Below are 15,922 nucleotides of genomic sequence, written 5' to 3'. Positions count from 1 at the left end.
AGTGTCTGTAATCGTTGTCTCGCCGGAGAGTGGGTTTGGGCAAGCCAGCCTATCAAGATTTGGTACGTTAGCATACAATGCGTATAAATGCGGCTTGTTTAATGTCTTACAGTCTCTTAAAGCTTAGATGTCTCCCGCGACTGGCAATTCTCCTTGTTTGGCGTTTCCTTGGGTGCAATAGAGCATTCAATCCCAATCTACGCATGGTATATTTAGTAGCAAAGTACGCCATTTTCTTTCTTTATGGATCAAGGCCTACATCCTCAGGTTGATTTGCATCATGCACGAGAGGAGGAAATATGTCACAAGTACACTAAGATTATATATCTTATTAGCCACTTTACGACTAGTATTTGTATAATTATACTTACGTCGTTTTCTCGGCAAGTCTGATCAATATCGTGTATTGCCTATATAAAAATAGCTAAATGAGTAAGTTGCTTTAACTGCGATATAATTAATACAAGATATCTTACCTGTTCACCGTCTTTCTATAATTTAATAGTAAATTAACGTGAAATGTCAAATAAGTATAACGTAGTTTAAATTAAAGAGAATACCTACAATAGGTCTAGCTATACAAGACAGCTCATTTCCCTTTATTATAATTAGTTATACCTAGTTCTAAGAGCATTTTATATTTACTTACACTTCGTTCTCGGCAAGTTATTCTTTGTGTTTTCAATACTTCTGCAATCTCTTTATATTTCTAGTATAAAAAATAAGCTTTTTGCTAAATTTAATTATATAATATCAACTAATTAGGGAATTTGCGTACCATAGTCTTGGCAGTTAATCTACTGACTTGCAGCCTTTGTGCTAGAGTCAAGATGACAAAAGTTGCTAATACAAGCGGGATATACTTCATGGTAGCTAAAGTTATAATAAAAAGAGTTCAATATTTTTTTACGATAATTTAACTAAATAGAAATTGTACTGTGTTGTAAAATCAAGGTTGGTGTATTTCTAGCTAGAGGCTTGACTCTACATATAATAAATCCAGATAACCCTGGCTTACCTAATAATCTTGCTTTTTTCTTGAAATCTCGTAAGAATAACTTTGCTTCGAGATTACGTGGCCTGTACTCTGTACAGTACAGGCCCGGCAATGCTGGATCGGCAAGATTAGGGCTCTCTTTATTTATGCTATTGACTCGTGCCGCGCCCCACGTATAGCTGGTTGCATGTGGTTCATGCAAATCGCTCACCACTACACCTTATAGTGAGTATGTAGCTTTCTTGCTTCACTATCTAATATAGGGTGTGGCACGAGAAGCATAAAAAAACACGGTATTTGGTGAGATATTATGCAATAGTGTAGAAACCTAGCACCCTGTGAAATGCCTGTGCCAAGTAATTTATAAAATACCTAGAAGGCTCTGCCTGTAAGCTACTAGATACAAAAGTATAAATCGTGTCATGTCATGCAAAATGCTACGTGCGAGAAGACCAGACCCATATGTGCATGAAAGTTTATAGTAAGAGGCGGTCTCATGTATATATTATAAGCTATTATTTATATAATATTTGATGCAAATTTACTATAAGTATTATGCACTTGGGCTGCTGCATTGGGCACCCAGATGAGACACGTCAGAGACCTCTAGGGTGATATAGCAGCCGCTCAAGTCGCCTGGTTCTAGATGGGGGATTGTTTTTGGCGAGCTTTTGTCTCCCCCGCGAAACTATCCGCACAATACACAGTAACTAAGTATAGCATGTGGCACACAAATTATGTCAAGAGCTCATATTTGCATACCGGGCTCATATATACCGGGACCGGCCCGTAGATCCTCTCAACCAGTCACTATAATAAGGTTGCCTATGTACGACGGTACCCAAAATGTCCAATGTCAACCAAGCGAGGGCCCATTGTGGCAAAGTCAACTAAGACGAGCAAGGCGACCTCGATCTTGATCTTCTCAGTTGATGGACACAATTATGGGAACGGTTTTCCCTCTTCGTCGTCATACTCTGGGCTACCATCCGGCCAAGCCCCCATCTCTGCCATGGCGCCGACAAGTCTGGCGCCTTGTTCGCTGCTGCCCCAAGTCTCCTGGATAAAGGCCGACATGAGGTGCAGCCCATTCAGCAGCGCGCCACTGGTCCAAAGCTTGCCGTCTCTCGCCCAGCGCTTGTCAATCCAGTTTGTGCCAGGAGCCATCTCTCGGAATGTATCAAGCCGGAAGCGAGGCGCAGTTGCAGTCTTTCCCTCCAATATGCCAGCCTGCAATGGAGCTGACATGCCGAAGCAGATGGTAATAAACGCAGCGCTCTCGTCGTAAGTCTTTCTGAGAAAATCGAGCTCGGCTTCGCTAGCATTGGCCGAGGCCGACGCGGGAACGACAACAATATCGAGGGGTGGGCATGTTTCAAAGGAGTCCTATGCCAGTTGCCATTCATATTAGCTTCTCGGTGCCGCAGGCAGGGAAGACTCTGCTACATACAGTTGGCGACACGACTATGCCACTGGTCCCATTCACAAGTGTCCCTGGGCCGGCTTCGGAGACCCAGTGGTATTCTGTCTTGATCGCATACGGCTTCAAATCATCGGGGACGACCGACGATGGCAGTGGATTGACGAAGCGATCGCTGATCTGATGGATTTGGTCCACGGGTGCCACATCGATTATTTCGACTATACTGAATGTTTGAAGTACTGTCAGAATCTCGTTCGTATTAGCCGATCAAGTGAGGATAGACTAACCCCTTCAGAAGGACAACGCCGACGCGGAGGATGCGACCGGGGTTGGTCAGGTTGAAAGGCTGAGACATTTCGAATTTTCGATAGTATGTTCACAAGGTAGACTTTGTAAATTATCTGTGATGTGATCTCTGGACTTGCACAAGCTGACAAGAGGGATAGATGGGAGCTTATATACTTGTATACGTGCCAGCCCGTGGCAAGCTTCAGAGCTACAGCGCCGAAGGGAAACGGGTATAAGCAGGGGCGCGAGCGGTACGTCACTGCATCTACGCAATATACAACACTCTCAAATGTGCTCACTATGCCGCATCAAGAAACGCAGGTGTGGTGTGGAGGAAAGTATGGGGGGGCTGGAGGACCATGTGCGATGCATGGAAGCCGTCTGAACGTTCTTCAGACAGCTTGATGAATAGCGATCTCCCCGTGACCATCCAGGTCGTTGTGGTGGAGTGAGGTATGCACAATGATACTCGCCGAACCAATATCTGACATCAGACTTCTATTAGCAGGACCTCGCCCTCCCCTGATTTTGCGTACTTATGCTGGCTGCCTAGCTGACCAACCCATGTCTGTGTGTGTCTGACATCGTGTGATTGGAGAAGTTATGGTGGCCATCGCATATCCGGATCGACACGGCTAAACGGAGTACAATGGCGGTCGAGGTGACATTGGCCATCGGGAAGACAATGTCGGGGTTGCCTAGACGAGACACTCACATACGAGAATGAAGCTCTAACCACGCAGAGTCCGTGCGTGAGTGTGGGGGATTGAGCTTGGCAGCTTCGATGTTCGTACTCAGGTTACTTTGACATGATGATTCAAGAAATAACGATTCAAACGCGCATATAAACTGTGTAGGCACTTGACATAAGCAAGTCAGTCAGAGAAAGAAATTGAACCAGGAAAAGAGTATTGAGAAGATTAATGAGCTATTTGAACTAAGTTTGGTCGCCAATAGAGTGTCAGCGGAGCCACCCTTTGCGTCAGATGCCTAAATTCCCCGTGATGTGGGATTCCAGACCCATCCGTCATGAGGGAGTATTAGCATCACAGGCATATCGAGGCTCTGTCTGACTAAGGCAGTGATTGAGATTGTAGTGCGAATTGAACTACGCTTCTTTTAAACGGCAGAATATGGCCAATTTGCCTAATCACCAAAGCTACTACACAGAGAGCTCCTTACTAGTTGACCGTAAGACGCCGGACTGGTATTTTGTTCATCTAGCAGGTGATTGAAACTGTCGGTGTACAACTAGAGAAGAGGAGAAGGGCAAGCTCGACTATTCCCTCTGTACGGCGAATTCACCTTCTGTGACACTCTTTGTCGATCGTACATGTGAGGAATAGGTGATGACATCCGGGACCCAGCGGATATAATGCCACGCCGGTGCGTTGGGATTTTGTTCAAGTGGGTCTGGATGCAACAACATCTTGGCAATAGAAGGTTCCAGCCATCCGGAGCTAGTTGGCAGTGTATTTGGCTGAGTAAAAGATTTCCGAGTTTCACCGAATATCCCTCGCTAATCGGGGAGCTAATTGTAGAAGGATGAACCTACTATCCCATATACGCCGGGCTTTGGCTCGGTAATCCCGACCGGACACGGTTATAGACAGACATGGACTTTTTTATTAACCTATTCAAGTCAGCATATACGGCGTTGCCGCAAGTGCTGTGTTGCCACAAACTCCATTTACAGTGAGTTGTATTTTTATTGACTCGGTCAATCGTATTACGACATCATTCACTACACCCAGTCTACTTCTCCATTCATTGTCTTATTACTACGTGTGAATTAAAGTCTGCCAATCTCCATGGTCAAGGTTCTCATAATGATGGCCGATTACGGTCATGATCCCACAGGCGCGTGCTCCCATTCTGCGGCGCAACTTTGGAGCATTCTTGCAAATTGCCGATTTTTAAACTTTAAACTCACTATTCCATAGAGACTGCAGTCCCGTACACTGTCTTTCGAGAAGCGGGTTTTGAAGTAAACTTTGCGACTGAGACAGGCACTTCACCCAAGTGCGATGCCAAGATGCTACAGGGTGTCACACAAACCATTTTTGTATAGAAACCGGTTCATTGCGCATAAACTCATTACTAATCTACTTGCAGGGAGCTACACAATCTGTTCTCCGGCAATATTCCGCCATGGTTGCATCTGAAGAATGGAAACACGCCCTGCACTGGTCTGCGGCGGAATTTGATCTCGACGCCTTTGACGCCGTCTTCTTACCGGGTGGGCAGGAAAAGACAATACGGCAACTTATTGACTCGCCAGTAGTTCATAAACTACTAGCGGATTACTTCCCACAAACTAGAAAACCTGCCGGGAAAGCGGTGGGTGCTATATGCTACGGGGTCAAGGTGCTGGCCCAGGCAAAGGGGCCTGATGGAAGAAGCATTCTGTATGGCCGGACAACAACCACCTTGCCCGCTTTATTTGAAAAGGCTGCTTTTTGGGTAACGTGGCCATTTATGGGCGACTACTTCAAAGTGTACGGTACTTCGGGCGAGGATGTCGAGGCTTCTGTGCGTCAGCTCACTCATCGTCAAACTATCGAAGTACTAATGTCTCGTAGGTTGTGAAAGTGCTTTCGGACCCTGCTTGCTTGAAGACCAGCTGGGCTCCTGCTCCGTAAGTAGGTATTCTTCTTAAGCAAACACATCGTTGACCGTCTGTAGATTCGTGGTGGAGGATCCAGCTTTCAACTACGCTAGTGGCCGGCACCCTGGAGATGCACAGTTACTGGCTGCAAGGCTCGTGGATATGATGAGAGGAAGTAAATGTGTGTCGCCGTAAGGTCTCGCGAGCCCTTTTCATTCCTCGAGACTTTATCAACCAGTTTTCCTACGGAGTTTTGAAGAAACTGAGAAGCTGTATGCGAATGAGTATATACGGGAAAATAACACTATTGCTCGATTTGTATGCTTCAATATGGCACATGGATGATAAGTTGCCTGAAATTGGCTGGGTTGATGGGCAACGGACAAATTATGCTATTTTTTTTGTTCCTATTCCTGGTCGAAGCCGTATTAAATAAAAATAATGGCGCATTTGTCAACCTTGCGGCCATAGATTAGCTGGGAGATCGTCAGACTGAAGTCAACTTCAATCCTACGGATGCCTATCTGAAGGTCGTGTGTTCGAGTCACACTGGCCGCATTCTTTTTTCTTTTTGATGTTTTCTTTTGCACACTTCAACGTTTTTTTTTTTTTAGGCGACGACATTGCTATTATATACTACGATAACTTTTTTCTTCTGTCTCAGGGACACGAAGATAATGTGCAATCTATTGTCATGTTCCTGATAAGCGCGCATGTTGCTGTGTTTCGGGGAGCGACAGACTTGACGAGAAACGGCGCCAGGGCAGCCGCCCGGGTGGGTTATCTCGCCTTCTTTTCACATCCAGTTATCCGACTTTGGTCTAGGGTAAGCTTTTTCTAAAAACTGGCAACTCGTGCAAAAGAATGTCGCCCTATATGTTATCGGGGCCGGCGTCAATCGGACAATTGGACAAGAATGCCGGTATTTCCGCCATGCTCAATTCCAAAAGCACCAAATGCATTAAATAACAGCATTTGCATCGCGCCAGACAGCCTGGTTATGAACATTTGTTGCCGAATTTCTGTTTCAAATAGATTACCTAAAGTACCTACCAGCAAACGAGCCCGAATTATGCAACGCAAGTCGAGCTTCCGTCAGCTTATGAGCCGATAGGGATACTTTTTAACTATATATGTAGCAATGAACCGCATTCCATGCAGCGTTCTAGATATGTCTCACAACCACGTTGAGAATTTGCCTCCTCCGGATGCGTGATTGCGCGACTGGCGGGAACGATTGTATCACCAGGCCGGTCTGACTAATCAGCCAGTCATGCCCGTACCCCCACTTGTTCACTGGCAGCATCATGTCGGTGGGATGAACAAGGTTGCTCTTCCCGAGTGTAATGTCAGCTCAAGTCAGACATTGTCGCACCTTGACGGTTAATTCCCGGGTAAAATTTGTAGCACTTACAAATGCCAAGTCGGATTGTCCGCGATAATGCCCCGAAATATTGCGGGTGGCCTTGATTCGCAGCAGAGCATTTCCAATAAGTACTATCTCGGCCGCGAAAATTTGATAGTCTCCTGCCAATAAAGTAGTGGGCAACGGACAACACCGTTATTCCCGGGTCCGCGGCCATTTGTTTGCGCTTCTAAAAGTCTGGTAGTACCAGAAAAAAGAAAGATCCGCCTTGTGCTAAGGAACCATCTTCGGTTGACGTTGTCTAGTCTATTTTTTAATTAACCCGTGCGATTGATAATCTGGGACGGGCATCGGCAACAGCATTAAAGACGCGGGTCTAGTGGGCTGTCAAGTCTCGGCAAGCGAGTCAGGATAAATTGTAAAAGTTCATCGTATGGGCTTCCAAGACCCTTCTGGTGGCCCCTGTTCGTATAGAACGAACATGTGGTGAGATATATAGTAAACCTCCCAAATAAATAAAGGGTAACGTGGAGTAATTTATTTAGGCTAATACATTATAAGTATATAATCTCCCCTTAAATTATTCTTTATATATAATATAGTTAAAAAGCTAATAACTAATTAAAAAGACTTTAAGAAAAAGTTTTTAATAAATTAACGTCTTTATTGTAATTCTTATAGTTTCTTTTAATTCTATATAACTTAATATACATTCACTACAAATAGGCTACTAGCCCTGCTAATAGCTACCCTGTCAGGCCAAGCATAAATAATAATTTAAGGGGGGGACTGTATATTTATGCCGATTTGTACGTCAACTTGGTTCAATTTCCACAGTCAACCACAACCGGTTTCGCTAGAATAATTAGACAAGACGGGTGCAGAGAGTAATGCACACAATATATGCCTACCTGCGTACCCAACTTGCACATTGTATCCAATATCCACCGTTCCAACAGGCTACAAATGCCGCTGATCTGGCATTGATTCATCGGCTCCGGATCCTGGAATGAACTACCTACCCACAACGATTACGGCAGTCGAACTCGTATAGACCGGAACTTATTTCCGCAGGGCGGGTCAATGGGGGGCTTGGCAAGTCCCGAAATGACCTTAATTTGTTTATAAGCGGGAGACTCCGTGGAGCTTATGCACTTGTCGCCCTGGTAAGCAAGTTATGCGAGCCTACGCCATACAAAGTTAGTCATTCGTCCCAAGTTCTCGAAACGAGGCACCGCTTTGCCGCTCACAATTTCGCATAATAGTCCCAGAGACCATCGAGTGTCCCGCGGACGGGCCCAACCTTTCTAAACCAGACCCTAGCCTCGTGACGTAACGGTAAAATACACCCCGCCGCTGACGTGGTGTCTGTCCTCTTGTAAATCGGGAGAAATGAAGAAATCTCGCAGCGGCAACCACGATTAAACAGAGAATCCGTACGCAAAACATGCAGACTCCTCACTTTTGCCAGCTATCTGAGGCAATGGGGTCCCTGCCAGATGTATTGAAGATTGTCCAACAAGACAAGGCGCTCCCGCGTACTCACTGGTCATGTATTCAGCCGTCCCCATTCCAGGAAAGCATTGTCAGCTCTATCCCTGTCCCATGTATTCCGTATTCAGATGTCATGACAATGAACAGTACCCCCACAACCCGCTGATAGTCTATGTATGCTAACAAAATGAGACCACGTCCAAAAACCTGCCAAGATTGAACACGTCTTGAAGTCTCTGCTTCAGTCAACAAGGTATCTTTTCAGTCTCAACCAAATAATATAAAGCCCGCCACTTGCCTCTAGTATTATAATGCCAAGTCTTAACTCCAGTCCGTACAAGCCCTCAATCCCCGCCCTCCGTTTCCTCATCAGACACGCCATGAAGCTTTCACTTCCCTGTCTTGGCCTCCTAGGGCTAGCCAGCGCACACCTAGCCATTGTCAACAGAGCGCCGCCGGGTCCGCCGTACAAAGAGACGCCGCCGAGCAAGCTTCTTTCCGACGCAGTACGGGCCGGCATCCCGGGCTGGGGGCTGGCCGGGCTGCCCAAACTCCCTCAGGACGGACCCAAGCCCCCGATGGACAAGATGCCCGGGGGGTTACCGGAGCTCCATCGGCCCAAACTGGGCTCCTCAGACTGGAGAGACGACACACTCAAGGGGCCGAGAAAGAAGCCGGGCACCACGTACCCCAAAGGCCCGCCGTGCCTGAAGCGCGGCTTGTCATGCCGCCTGCGCGTGCCCAAGGCCATTGGCAAGGCTGCCGCGTTTATGATTGTCGCCCCCTACGCCCGCGACCTTCTCGAAATGGTCAAGGCGTGGGATAATCCCATCGGGCACGCTGTGACGTGGTTTGACAACGCCATGGCCAGCCTCCAGGAAGCTATTGGCGGACCCCAGCGCGACGATATTTACGGCAACGAGCTCAAGTATAAGCTTATCCAGTTTTTCAAGAGCGTGTTTCGTCTTTTTGGAGAGACACAATGGGAAATGAATGAGCGACTCCGCGAGGAGGCTCAAGCCAAGGAAAAAGCACGTCGAGAGGAGGAGGAAAACGAAAACCAGAGAATCAAGGGCCTGGAAGAGCTTGCAGGAATATGCGAGAAGATGTACAACGAGGAGTTAGACAGTGCTATTGTTACGACCCAGCTCAAAGAGAGCTGCAATAAGCTCGTAGAGGAGCTGGAGAAGATTCAGAGCGAGGAAGAAGAGGAGGAGGAAGTGCCGCCGGAGCGCTACGTCTGGTTCGGAAAGTGCAGGGTGAGTGCAAAGGGCAACATTATGCCATTGCTTTGCAGAGCTAACACCTATTCAGTGCAATTTATTTGACCTCCCGCCCGGCGGCGATGAGTGCGCTTTGCAGTGCCGCGTGGTGTCGATTATATTATCGCTGAACCCCCCCGGACAGGACTTTGAGTCTGCACCAGAGACCCCCCCGGAGCCAGAGCCCATAGACATATGTTCCAACTCTATTGGCGAATTTGAGTGCGGCAGCGGACAAACAGTACTAGAGCTCAAGACGGGACGTGCCGTCTGCGGAGGATGCGGGTTTGCCTGGGACCCCGAGGGCGGCATATGCGTGAGCAAGACTGGCGACGTCCTCTGGCCGCTGGAGTCTCCCGAGCCTCCCGATACACCCCCGGAGCCAGTGGCCGGCGACCAGTCAATAGCAGAGCTTTGGACCGGCCTGACCGTCTGTAGTATCTGCAGAGGCGGGTGGGACGCGGAGAGCAGCACATGCATGACCAAGACCGGGGAGCTGCTCTGGCCGCGGAAGCTGCCTCCCAATTCTCCGGCTTCGATACCCCCCGAGATCTCGGGGACGTGCTCGGACTCGAATGGCGAAATCCAGTGCGGCGGAGGGCAGTCGGCAGCCGAGCTGCAGGCAGGATATGCCATCTGCGGAGTTTGCGGGTTTGCCTGGGACCCCGAGGGCGGTAAGTGCGTGAGCAAGGCCGGCACGCGTATCTGGCCGCCGCCGGAGCCGGAGCCGGAGAGAAGTTGTTTCGATTCGACGGGCGAGATTCAGTGCGGAGGCGGGCAGACGGATGAGGAGCTCGAGGCTGGGTATACGGCTTGTAGAGTCTGCGGCGGTGCCTGGGACCCCGAGGGTGGTAAATGCAGGAGCTTGACCGGAGCTATCTTCTGGCCACTGGCGGAGTAGAGGCGAGAGAGATGCGCTGGGTCGGCAGGTCACGATGGTTGCTTTTTCTAGGGTTTAAAATTAGGGCTTGGATGAGGCTGGTGTTATCACAGGGGTCTCCAGGGGCTCTGACGGGGTCCATTTCCCGGGTTTTCAGGGGCTGTACAAGGTTCTTCAGTCTGGTCATTATTATTTAATATCACTGTGTTACTTAATCAAGATACCTATAATCCACTGAAAATATCATTATTCTGCTGTGTAAATTGCTGTTGTTTTCTCAACACAAGATATGAGAGGCGTGAGAGGGCGAAGCAGCCACAGCAGTTTCAATACATGTCGCTTTGCCTTGTCAGTCTGCGGTGTTCATGTCTCCGCAGGTGCGATTGTGTTTAGCCCATCGGCTTTACTATCTTTCCTGCAAAAAGAGATCAGCGGACTTTTGGATGGCTGGCTTGGCTTGCATGGGCTCTCGGTGAATCTGCCCAGAGTACGCTAGGAACAGCCCGTGGTACTTCGGATTTATGGTTAAATACAAATGATCCATTTGCCGGACCCGAGACTGCCGGCACGGTCTCCGAACCAGAGAGAATAAGTAAGGCACGATATTTATTACACGCTGTCTCCGGCTTCCCTACTGCAAGGGCGACATTTCGTCGGCAGCAGCGCCTTGTATGAAGTATGTATAAACATCAGATAAAGATAATGCGAAGCAAATCAATAATTGAACCGTGTCTTAGTGAGACAGCCGCAGGGGGCAAGGACTTCGGATGTCGGCACTTGCCGTTTCCCGATGCGGCCTGGGCACCAACCGTCGGACTGCACGTCACTGGCGTTGCACAAGACTTGATATTGATGCGAGGCACGGCGAATTGATAGCAATCCGTAACTACATAGCCCGGAAGTTTTATCTACAACGCTTGAAATAAAACGAATGCAACACGCAAAAATAACAAAGAACGGCAACCCAGTCAGTTCACGCAACCCAGACACTGTCTAAGCCACGTGTGCGTTTCCTAAGAGGCACGTTACGGTCTTGTAGCTTGATACGGCTCCATAACAGTGTTACTAGTGGTATTGCATGACCATATAGCCCTTAAACTCGATAACCCTTCTGCATGAAGTGCGTTTGATGTATACCCGGTGGACTCGGAGAAGGACAAAGTGTGAAACGATTATTTTCGCGCCCCTCCTGGAACTCAGACAACTACGGATGCAGCAAGGGCGGCCACTGCTGGGCAAGATGTCGCCTCGACATCAGGTGGTGCTGGACAGCAAATACTTGAGGCTTTGGGCCGTGGTCGGCTTGTAAGACTTCTTGAGATTATCTTTTAAAGCATCAAAGTATGGCTTGTAGCCGAGTTAACTGCAAGGAATGCGGATGTGTCAGGACCAAGTGTTTATAGCATGACGACTGGGGAGATGTTACAGAGGAACTTGAGCCGTATTTCGATACGAGTGGCAGGGCTGTACAGGGAACAAAAAGACGCCGGGTGTTACACGGAAATGGCTGGTTACACAAGGGCTACGGTCACGGGATTAGGGCAGAAGGCCCTCACCGACGTCTTGTATTTCAAGACGTCTTCGACCACCGAGGCCTTGAGGAAAACCAAGGACCTTTGATACCAAAGACTGTTATTAGACGAATTGAGTACATTGCTCCAAGTCTCTAGGCCCTTGTCACACCGGGCTCGACAGGTGACATCTAAGCAGGGCGTTGGACAGAATATGCTATTTGCCGAATTGCGATGGGGATAAATGCGTGAGAATGGAGGGATATCTGCGTGGCTGATAAAGTCGTGGCCAGCAATGAGTGTTTTATTATTTCCAATATAATTTTGGTGGTCCAGATGTCTTGATACGCCAACCAGTAGTTAGCCATACAATATCAACGCACAAAGCGATTACCCAGGTGTTTGACCGACTTCAAGTTATATTACATTAGCAACTACAGCTTCATATGGTGGAGGGGGATCCATCACAAGAACGTCCAGAGAAGCCGTTAGGTACTATGAATGCTCACGTCGATTAGCGTTACTTACAGTAACAAAAATAGCACAAGGCATACCTGTATAGGACCTTCTAATCCATTAGACAGGCCTGTGACGATTTCAAGGGAGTATGCAACTTTTAACAGGCAGGAATTCAAGGACGGTCGGGACTGCATGGCCATAAACATTCCCCAAGCCCCCAGTTCCAGCTGGAAATGCTCAGACTTGATGGGCACCGCTCCGCTTATAGTGTTTCCAAGACGTGTGTCAGTCACACTATGCCAAGTCGATCGCGGAAGAGCAGATATAATAGCCTTTAATTGCAATTTGACACTCCGTACGTAGATGGTAGCGGATTGCATTATCTCTCGCGGCGTGTGGAGCACCAATTTCACTGGCGTCCCACGCCCGAGAATCAGTACTGGTGGTTGAGGGAGAATTATCTCCATCTGCAAGGACGGCGAGTACAAAGGCAGAGATTCTTCATAATTGCTCTCTGCAGACTCTCTAGGGGCAAATTTGCCGCTTCGACTTAGCTTATCAGCCGAGATTGCGACGGCGCATAATGAGGGGAGATTCTGGATGACGGGGTTGCAGATGAAGGGAAGCTCCTGCTTGACTCTGCAGGATCTTGTTACTCTTCCAACTACACGTCGCTCCACCCTGGCAGACAGTGAATATGTCGATTTTACTCGGAGCTTGCCGTTGTGAATAGTCATGGTTGATGGTAACTGGCAGGCATCGGCGCAGGTACAGTTGATACTTGTTGGAAACCTGAACTCCATGGGACACAAATAGACGCAACTGTTGGGCTTGTCCTTTACAACAGTTGACTGCGAAACCTCGAGCAGCTTCGATTGCTCAAATAGCTAGACACTGCATTAGAACTAGCGGGGGACTGCTGTGACGGTACGCTTACCGCATGATAATGCTCGGTAGGACAACAACCGTTGCCTTCGGGAGACAACCTCACTATCAGTCTACCTGTAGAGGCAAGCTTGGTAAGCGGCAATACTGAGGACTGGGCTTGTGCTCCGTTGCTCACCCCAAAATGTTGCCGTGATCCGGGGAGGGTGTTTAAACAGACAACCACGTATCTCTAATGTTCCTCGCAGCCAATCGCCGGGTCGGAAGGAGGTTGCATTCGATTCATGGTCTATTCGTAGTGCCAGCTTCATTATCGCGGTGGTAAGGTGAAGTGGCCGAAGTGCTCCAGGTGTTGGCGCCTACTGCGGAAGGAATACTTTTTATCGCCGCTCAAACATTGCAGGTCATAAAATTTGGACAATGATAACAGCTCCATTTTCTGATCGGGCACTGAAGCGGTCTTGTTTGGGTGGCCTCTGTGTAACATTGGCAAAGCGACTGTCGGGTATACCGGATATGTAGGAGGTCTAGGCATTCCGGATGGACGAAGCGGAACTACAAAACTATTTTACCCGCAGACTGTGAGAAGTAAAGAAAATCGAGAAAAGCCTAGCGTGAATTGCTTCATGGACTGGTGTAAAGGCTATGTATCTGTATGAAATATAGCCGTGTACTGCCAAGTTCATCGTCGGGCGTGTGCGGCGCGACATATCGCCGGTGGGCGTTTAGTAAGCCGATGTGTCATTCATCCAGTTGGATCCATGGTACGTTGCGTGTAGCGTCAATGGTAAGGGGTCCAGAGTTCCCGGTAATTCCGAAATTGTTTCATGTTGCATCTAGTCGGAATTGCCCGCCCCTTCCGTGAATGCCGTCTCGTATCCGCTCCGCCGGATCCAATGAACCGTCAATGCATTCACCGGTGGGAGACCGAGTCAAGACAGAGGGTTAAGTGCTAAGGACAATGGCCCGGGTCATGTGATGACAGACGAGAACAGCTAAGCATACATTTCCTCGCGTTGTAGGGCAGCAGGAGCCATTTACATGTATTTTGCTCAGATATGGCTAAGCTAGACACTTTATGCCAAGGCGGACACTTTGTCCAGTGCGCCATTTCGCACTTCACATACACCGAGGGTTATTAATGCACGTATCAATATTGTCGGTGGACATACAAAACCCAAATTCACGACAGAGTCGGGTATCTGGTCTACCTTTGCAAGCGCAGAGCATAACTTCTATTGTATTTTGTTTGCACCAGATAGCACTTTATACCATACGAGCAGTACATGTTCGAATAGAGTCTGTTGTGGGCACACCAGCGGCTTGACAACTAAGGAATGCGAGAGCACCTTTGGTTTGCGGGCTTTTACTTTGCAGCCAAGGTCGTGTCTTAGCGGACCATGCAGGCATGATGGACCAAGAATCAAAGCGACTACCGCGATCCCTGCTCCGGCAATTCTTCGGCAGCCTGAAGAGGCTCCGCTGGCATCTAGGGGCTATCACTGTGCAAATTGGTACAAAAGTAGGCCCATGCTTAAACTTGCGTCCGCGCCCGAGCCAAGTCTTTATAGTCGTAATTACTCTTGGGAGTACTGCTTCCCGGTCCGCCTACTTAAGTAGTTTCGTACAAAGTCACGTTCTGGGAGGTAACAGGCGCTGTTGTTAGCTACCGCGACATAGCAGTACCTTGTACAACTGGTATGTATTATCGTGTATAGGGCTGCTCTTTCAGGTTTAATACAAGTTGATGGCACATGTAAAAAATTGATTTGATATTGACTTTAAAAAATGGGGCCTCATGGCGCGGGCCGAGCAATTTAAAAATCAATCCGGCTGTCTGGTTCAAACGGCCGCAACGGCAGCACATGATTGGCTGCTGCAAGACACTCGCCTATTGACTTTAAACAACCTTGACCTTGCCACATCCTTGGAGACTTCATGCGCTCGATATTGCAAACCCCGAACACCGGGTTTTTTAGCCTTGTACCCACGCTCGGCAATGCTCTGTCAGGGTTTGTCATGGTACAATATTTTAAGCAATTTCCCTCATGTGGTTGGGGGTAATGCACCTTCACCTTTCAAGACGCACGTCTTCTCTAGCTACTACCGCACAGAAGCTGAGAACGAATTCATCTGATAGATGAGATCACCAACGGAGGATAGAGTAAAGACATGAGCTCCTTTCAGTTAATGCAATAGTATATGGTGCTTTGTTTACGTACTTTTGCGTGACGACCTTAACCACTCGCTTAACACGTCCAGTGCCCCTTTGGGAGATCAGGGCTAGCTAATGGGACTATGTAGGAAGCCGTAAGGTCCCAAATAATAGGGGTCTATACAAGGATAGCTTAAACTTCTTTCTGCGCGGAAGAAATCCGGAGATTGAAGATTTGGTCTACCCAACACCCTGCTCGGCACGCGCGCGCGGCCCGCACCGATAGCCGGCTACACAGAGGACCTAGAAGTGAATGTGCTGCCGGATTAGCAATTGGAATGCAAGCGCTATAGGTAAGAACAGAGCGTTTGTCCTTTATTTCAGGGAAGTGCGGGCAAAGAGCAAGAAAATACAAGCAGTATCTAGCAGTAACGACTAAGTATACGGGATGAATCAAGATGTACGAAGTAGTGGGCTACAGTCGCGCGCGCCGAACAAAAGTTATTCGCCGTCCGCGGACTTGCGCAGAGGTAATTCACGCTACTGGTTGCATAAGAGTTCACTCTTTAGGCCTACGTCATGAGTGGGCAGAGG

The 15,922-nt window shown here is 48.3% G+C and overlaps 4 protein-coding genes and 1 non-coding gene across 5 annotated transcripts; 2 read left to right on the top strand and 3 right to left on the bottom strand.

Moving 5' to 3' along the window:
* Window positions 1–1,939: 1,939 nt before the first annotated feature.
* inhA_4 (Isonitrile hydratase) lies at window positions 1,940–2,775 on the bottom strand (the record flags this gene model as incomplete). Its single annotated transcript, XM_014688611.1, has 3 exons — window positions 1,940–2,383; window positions 2,448–2,643; window positions 2,708–2,775. 3 exons carry the CDS (start codon window positions 2,773–2,775, stop codon window positions 1,940–1,942), a joined length of 708 nt encoding a protein of 235 aa, XP_014544097.1.
* Window positions 2,776–4,743: 1,968 nt separating this feature from the next.
* Window positions 4,744–5,511, top strand: G6M90_00g107430 (uncharacterized protein; the record flags this gene model as incomplete). Its single annotated transcript, XM_014688612.2, has 4 exons — window positions 4,744–4,773; window positions 4,824–5,240; window positions 5,291–5,346; window positions 5,394–5,511. The coding sequence occupies 4 exons, from the start codon at window positions 4,744–4,746 to the stop codon at window positions 5,509–5,511; spliced, it is 621 nt and encodes a 206-aa protein (XP_014544098.2).
* A 266-nt stretch (window positions 5,512–5,777) lies between these two features.
* Window positions 5,778–5,874, bottom strand: G6M90_tRNA00000121. Its single transcript has one exon. It is a non-coding gene; the product is annotated as a tRNA-Phe (tRNA).
* Window positions 5,875–8,556: 2,682 nt separating this feature from the next.
* G6M90_00g107420 (uncharacterized protein) lies at window positions 8,557–10,339 on the top strand (the record flags this gene model as incomplete). Its single annotated transcript, XM_014688613.1, has 2 exons — window positions 8,557–9,435; window positions 9,491–10,339. 2 exons carry the CDS (start codon window positions 8,557–8,559, stop codon window positions 10,337–10,339), a joined length of 1,728 nt encoding a protein of 575 aa, XP_014544099.1.
* Window positions 10,340–12,246: 1,907 nt separating this feature from the next.
* G6M90_00g107410 (uncharacterized protein) lies at window positions 12,247–13,025 on the bottom strand (the record flags this gene model as incomplete). The annotated part of the gene is made up of 2 exons (XM_066131728.1): window positions 12,247–12,324; window positions 12,384–13,025. The coding sequence occupies 2 exons, from the start codon at window positions 13,023–13,025 to the stop codon at window positions 12,247–12,249; spliced, it is 720 nt and encodes a 239-aa protein (XP_065987950.1).
* Window positions 13,026–15,922: the final 2,897 nt, after the last annotated feature.

Source organism: Metarhizium brunneum, chromosome 7, assembly GCF_013426205.1.
Source record: "Metarhizium brunneum chromosome 7, complete sequence".
Lineage (NCBI taxonomy): Eukaryota > Fungi > Ascomycota > Sordariomycetes > Hypocreales > Clavicipitaceae > Metarhizium > Metarhizium brunneum.
This window is presented reverse-complemented; position numbering and strand designations above follow the sequence as displayed.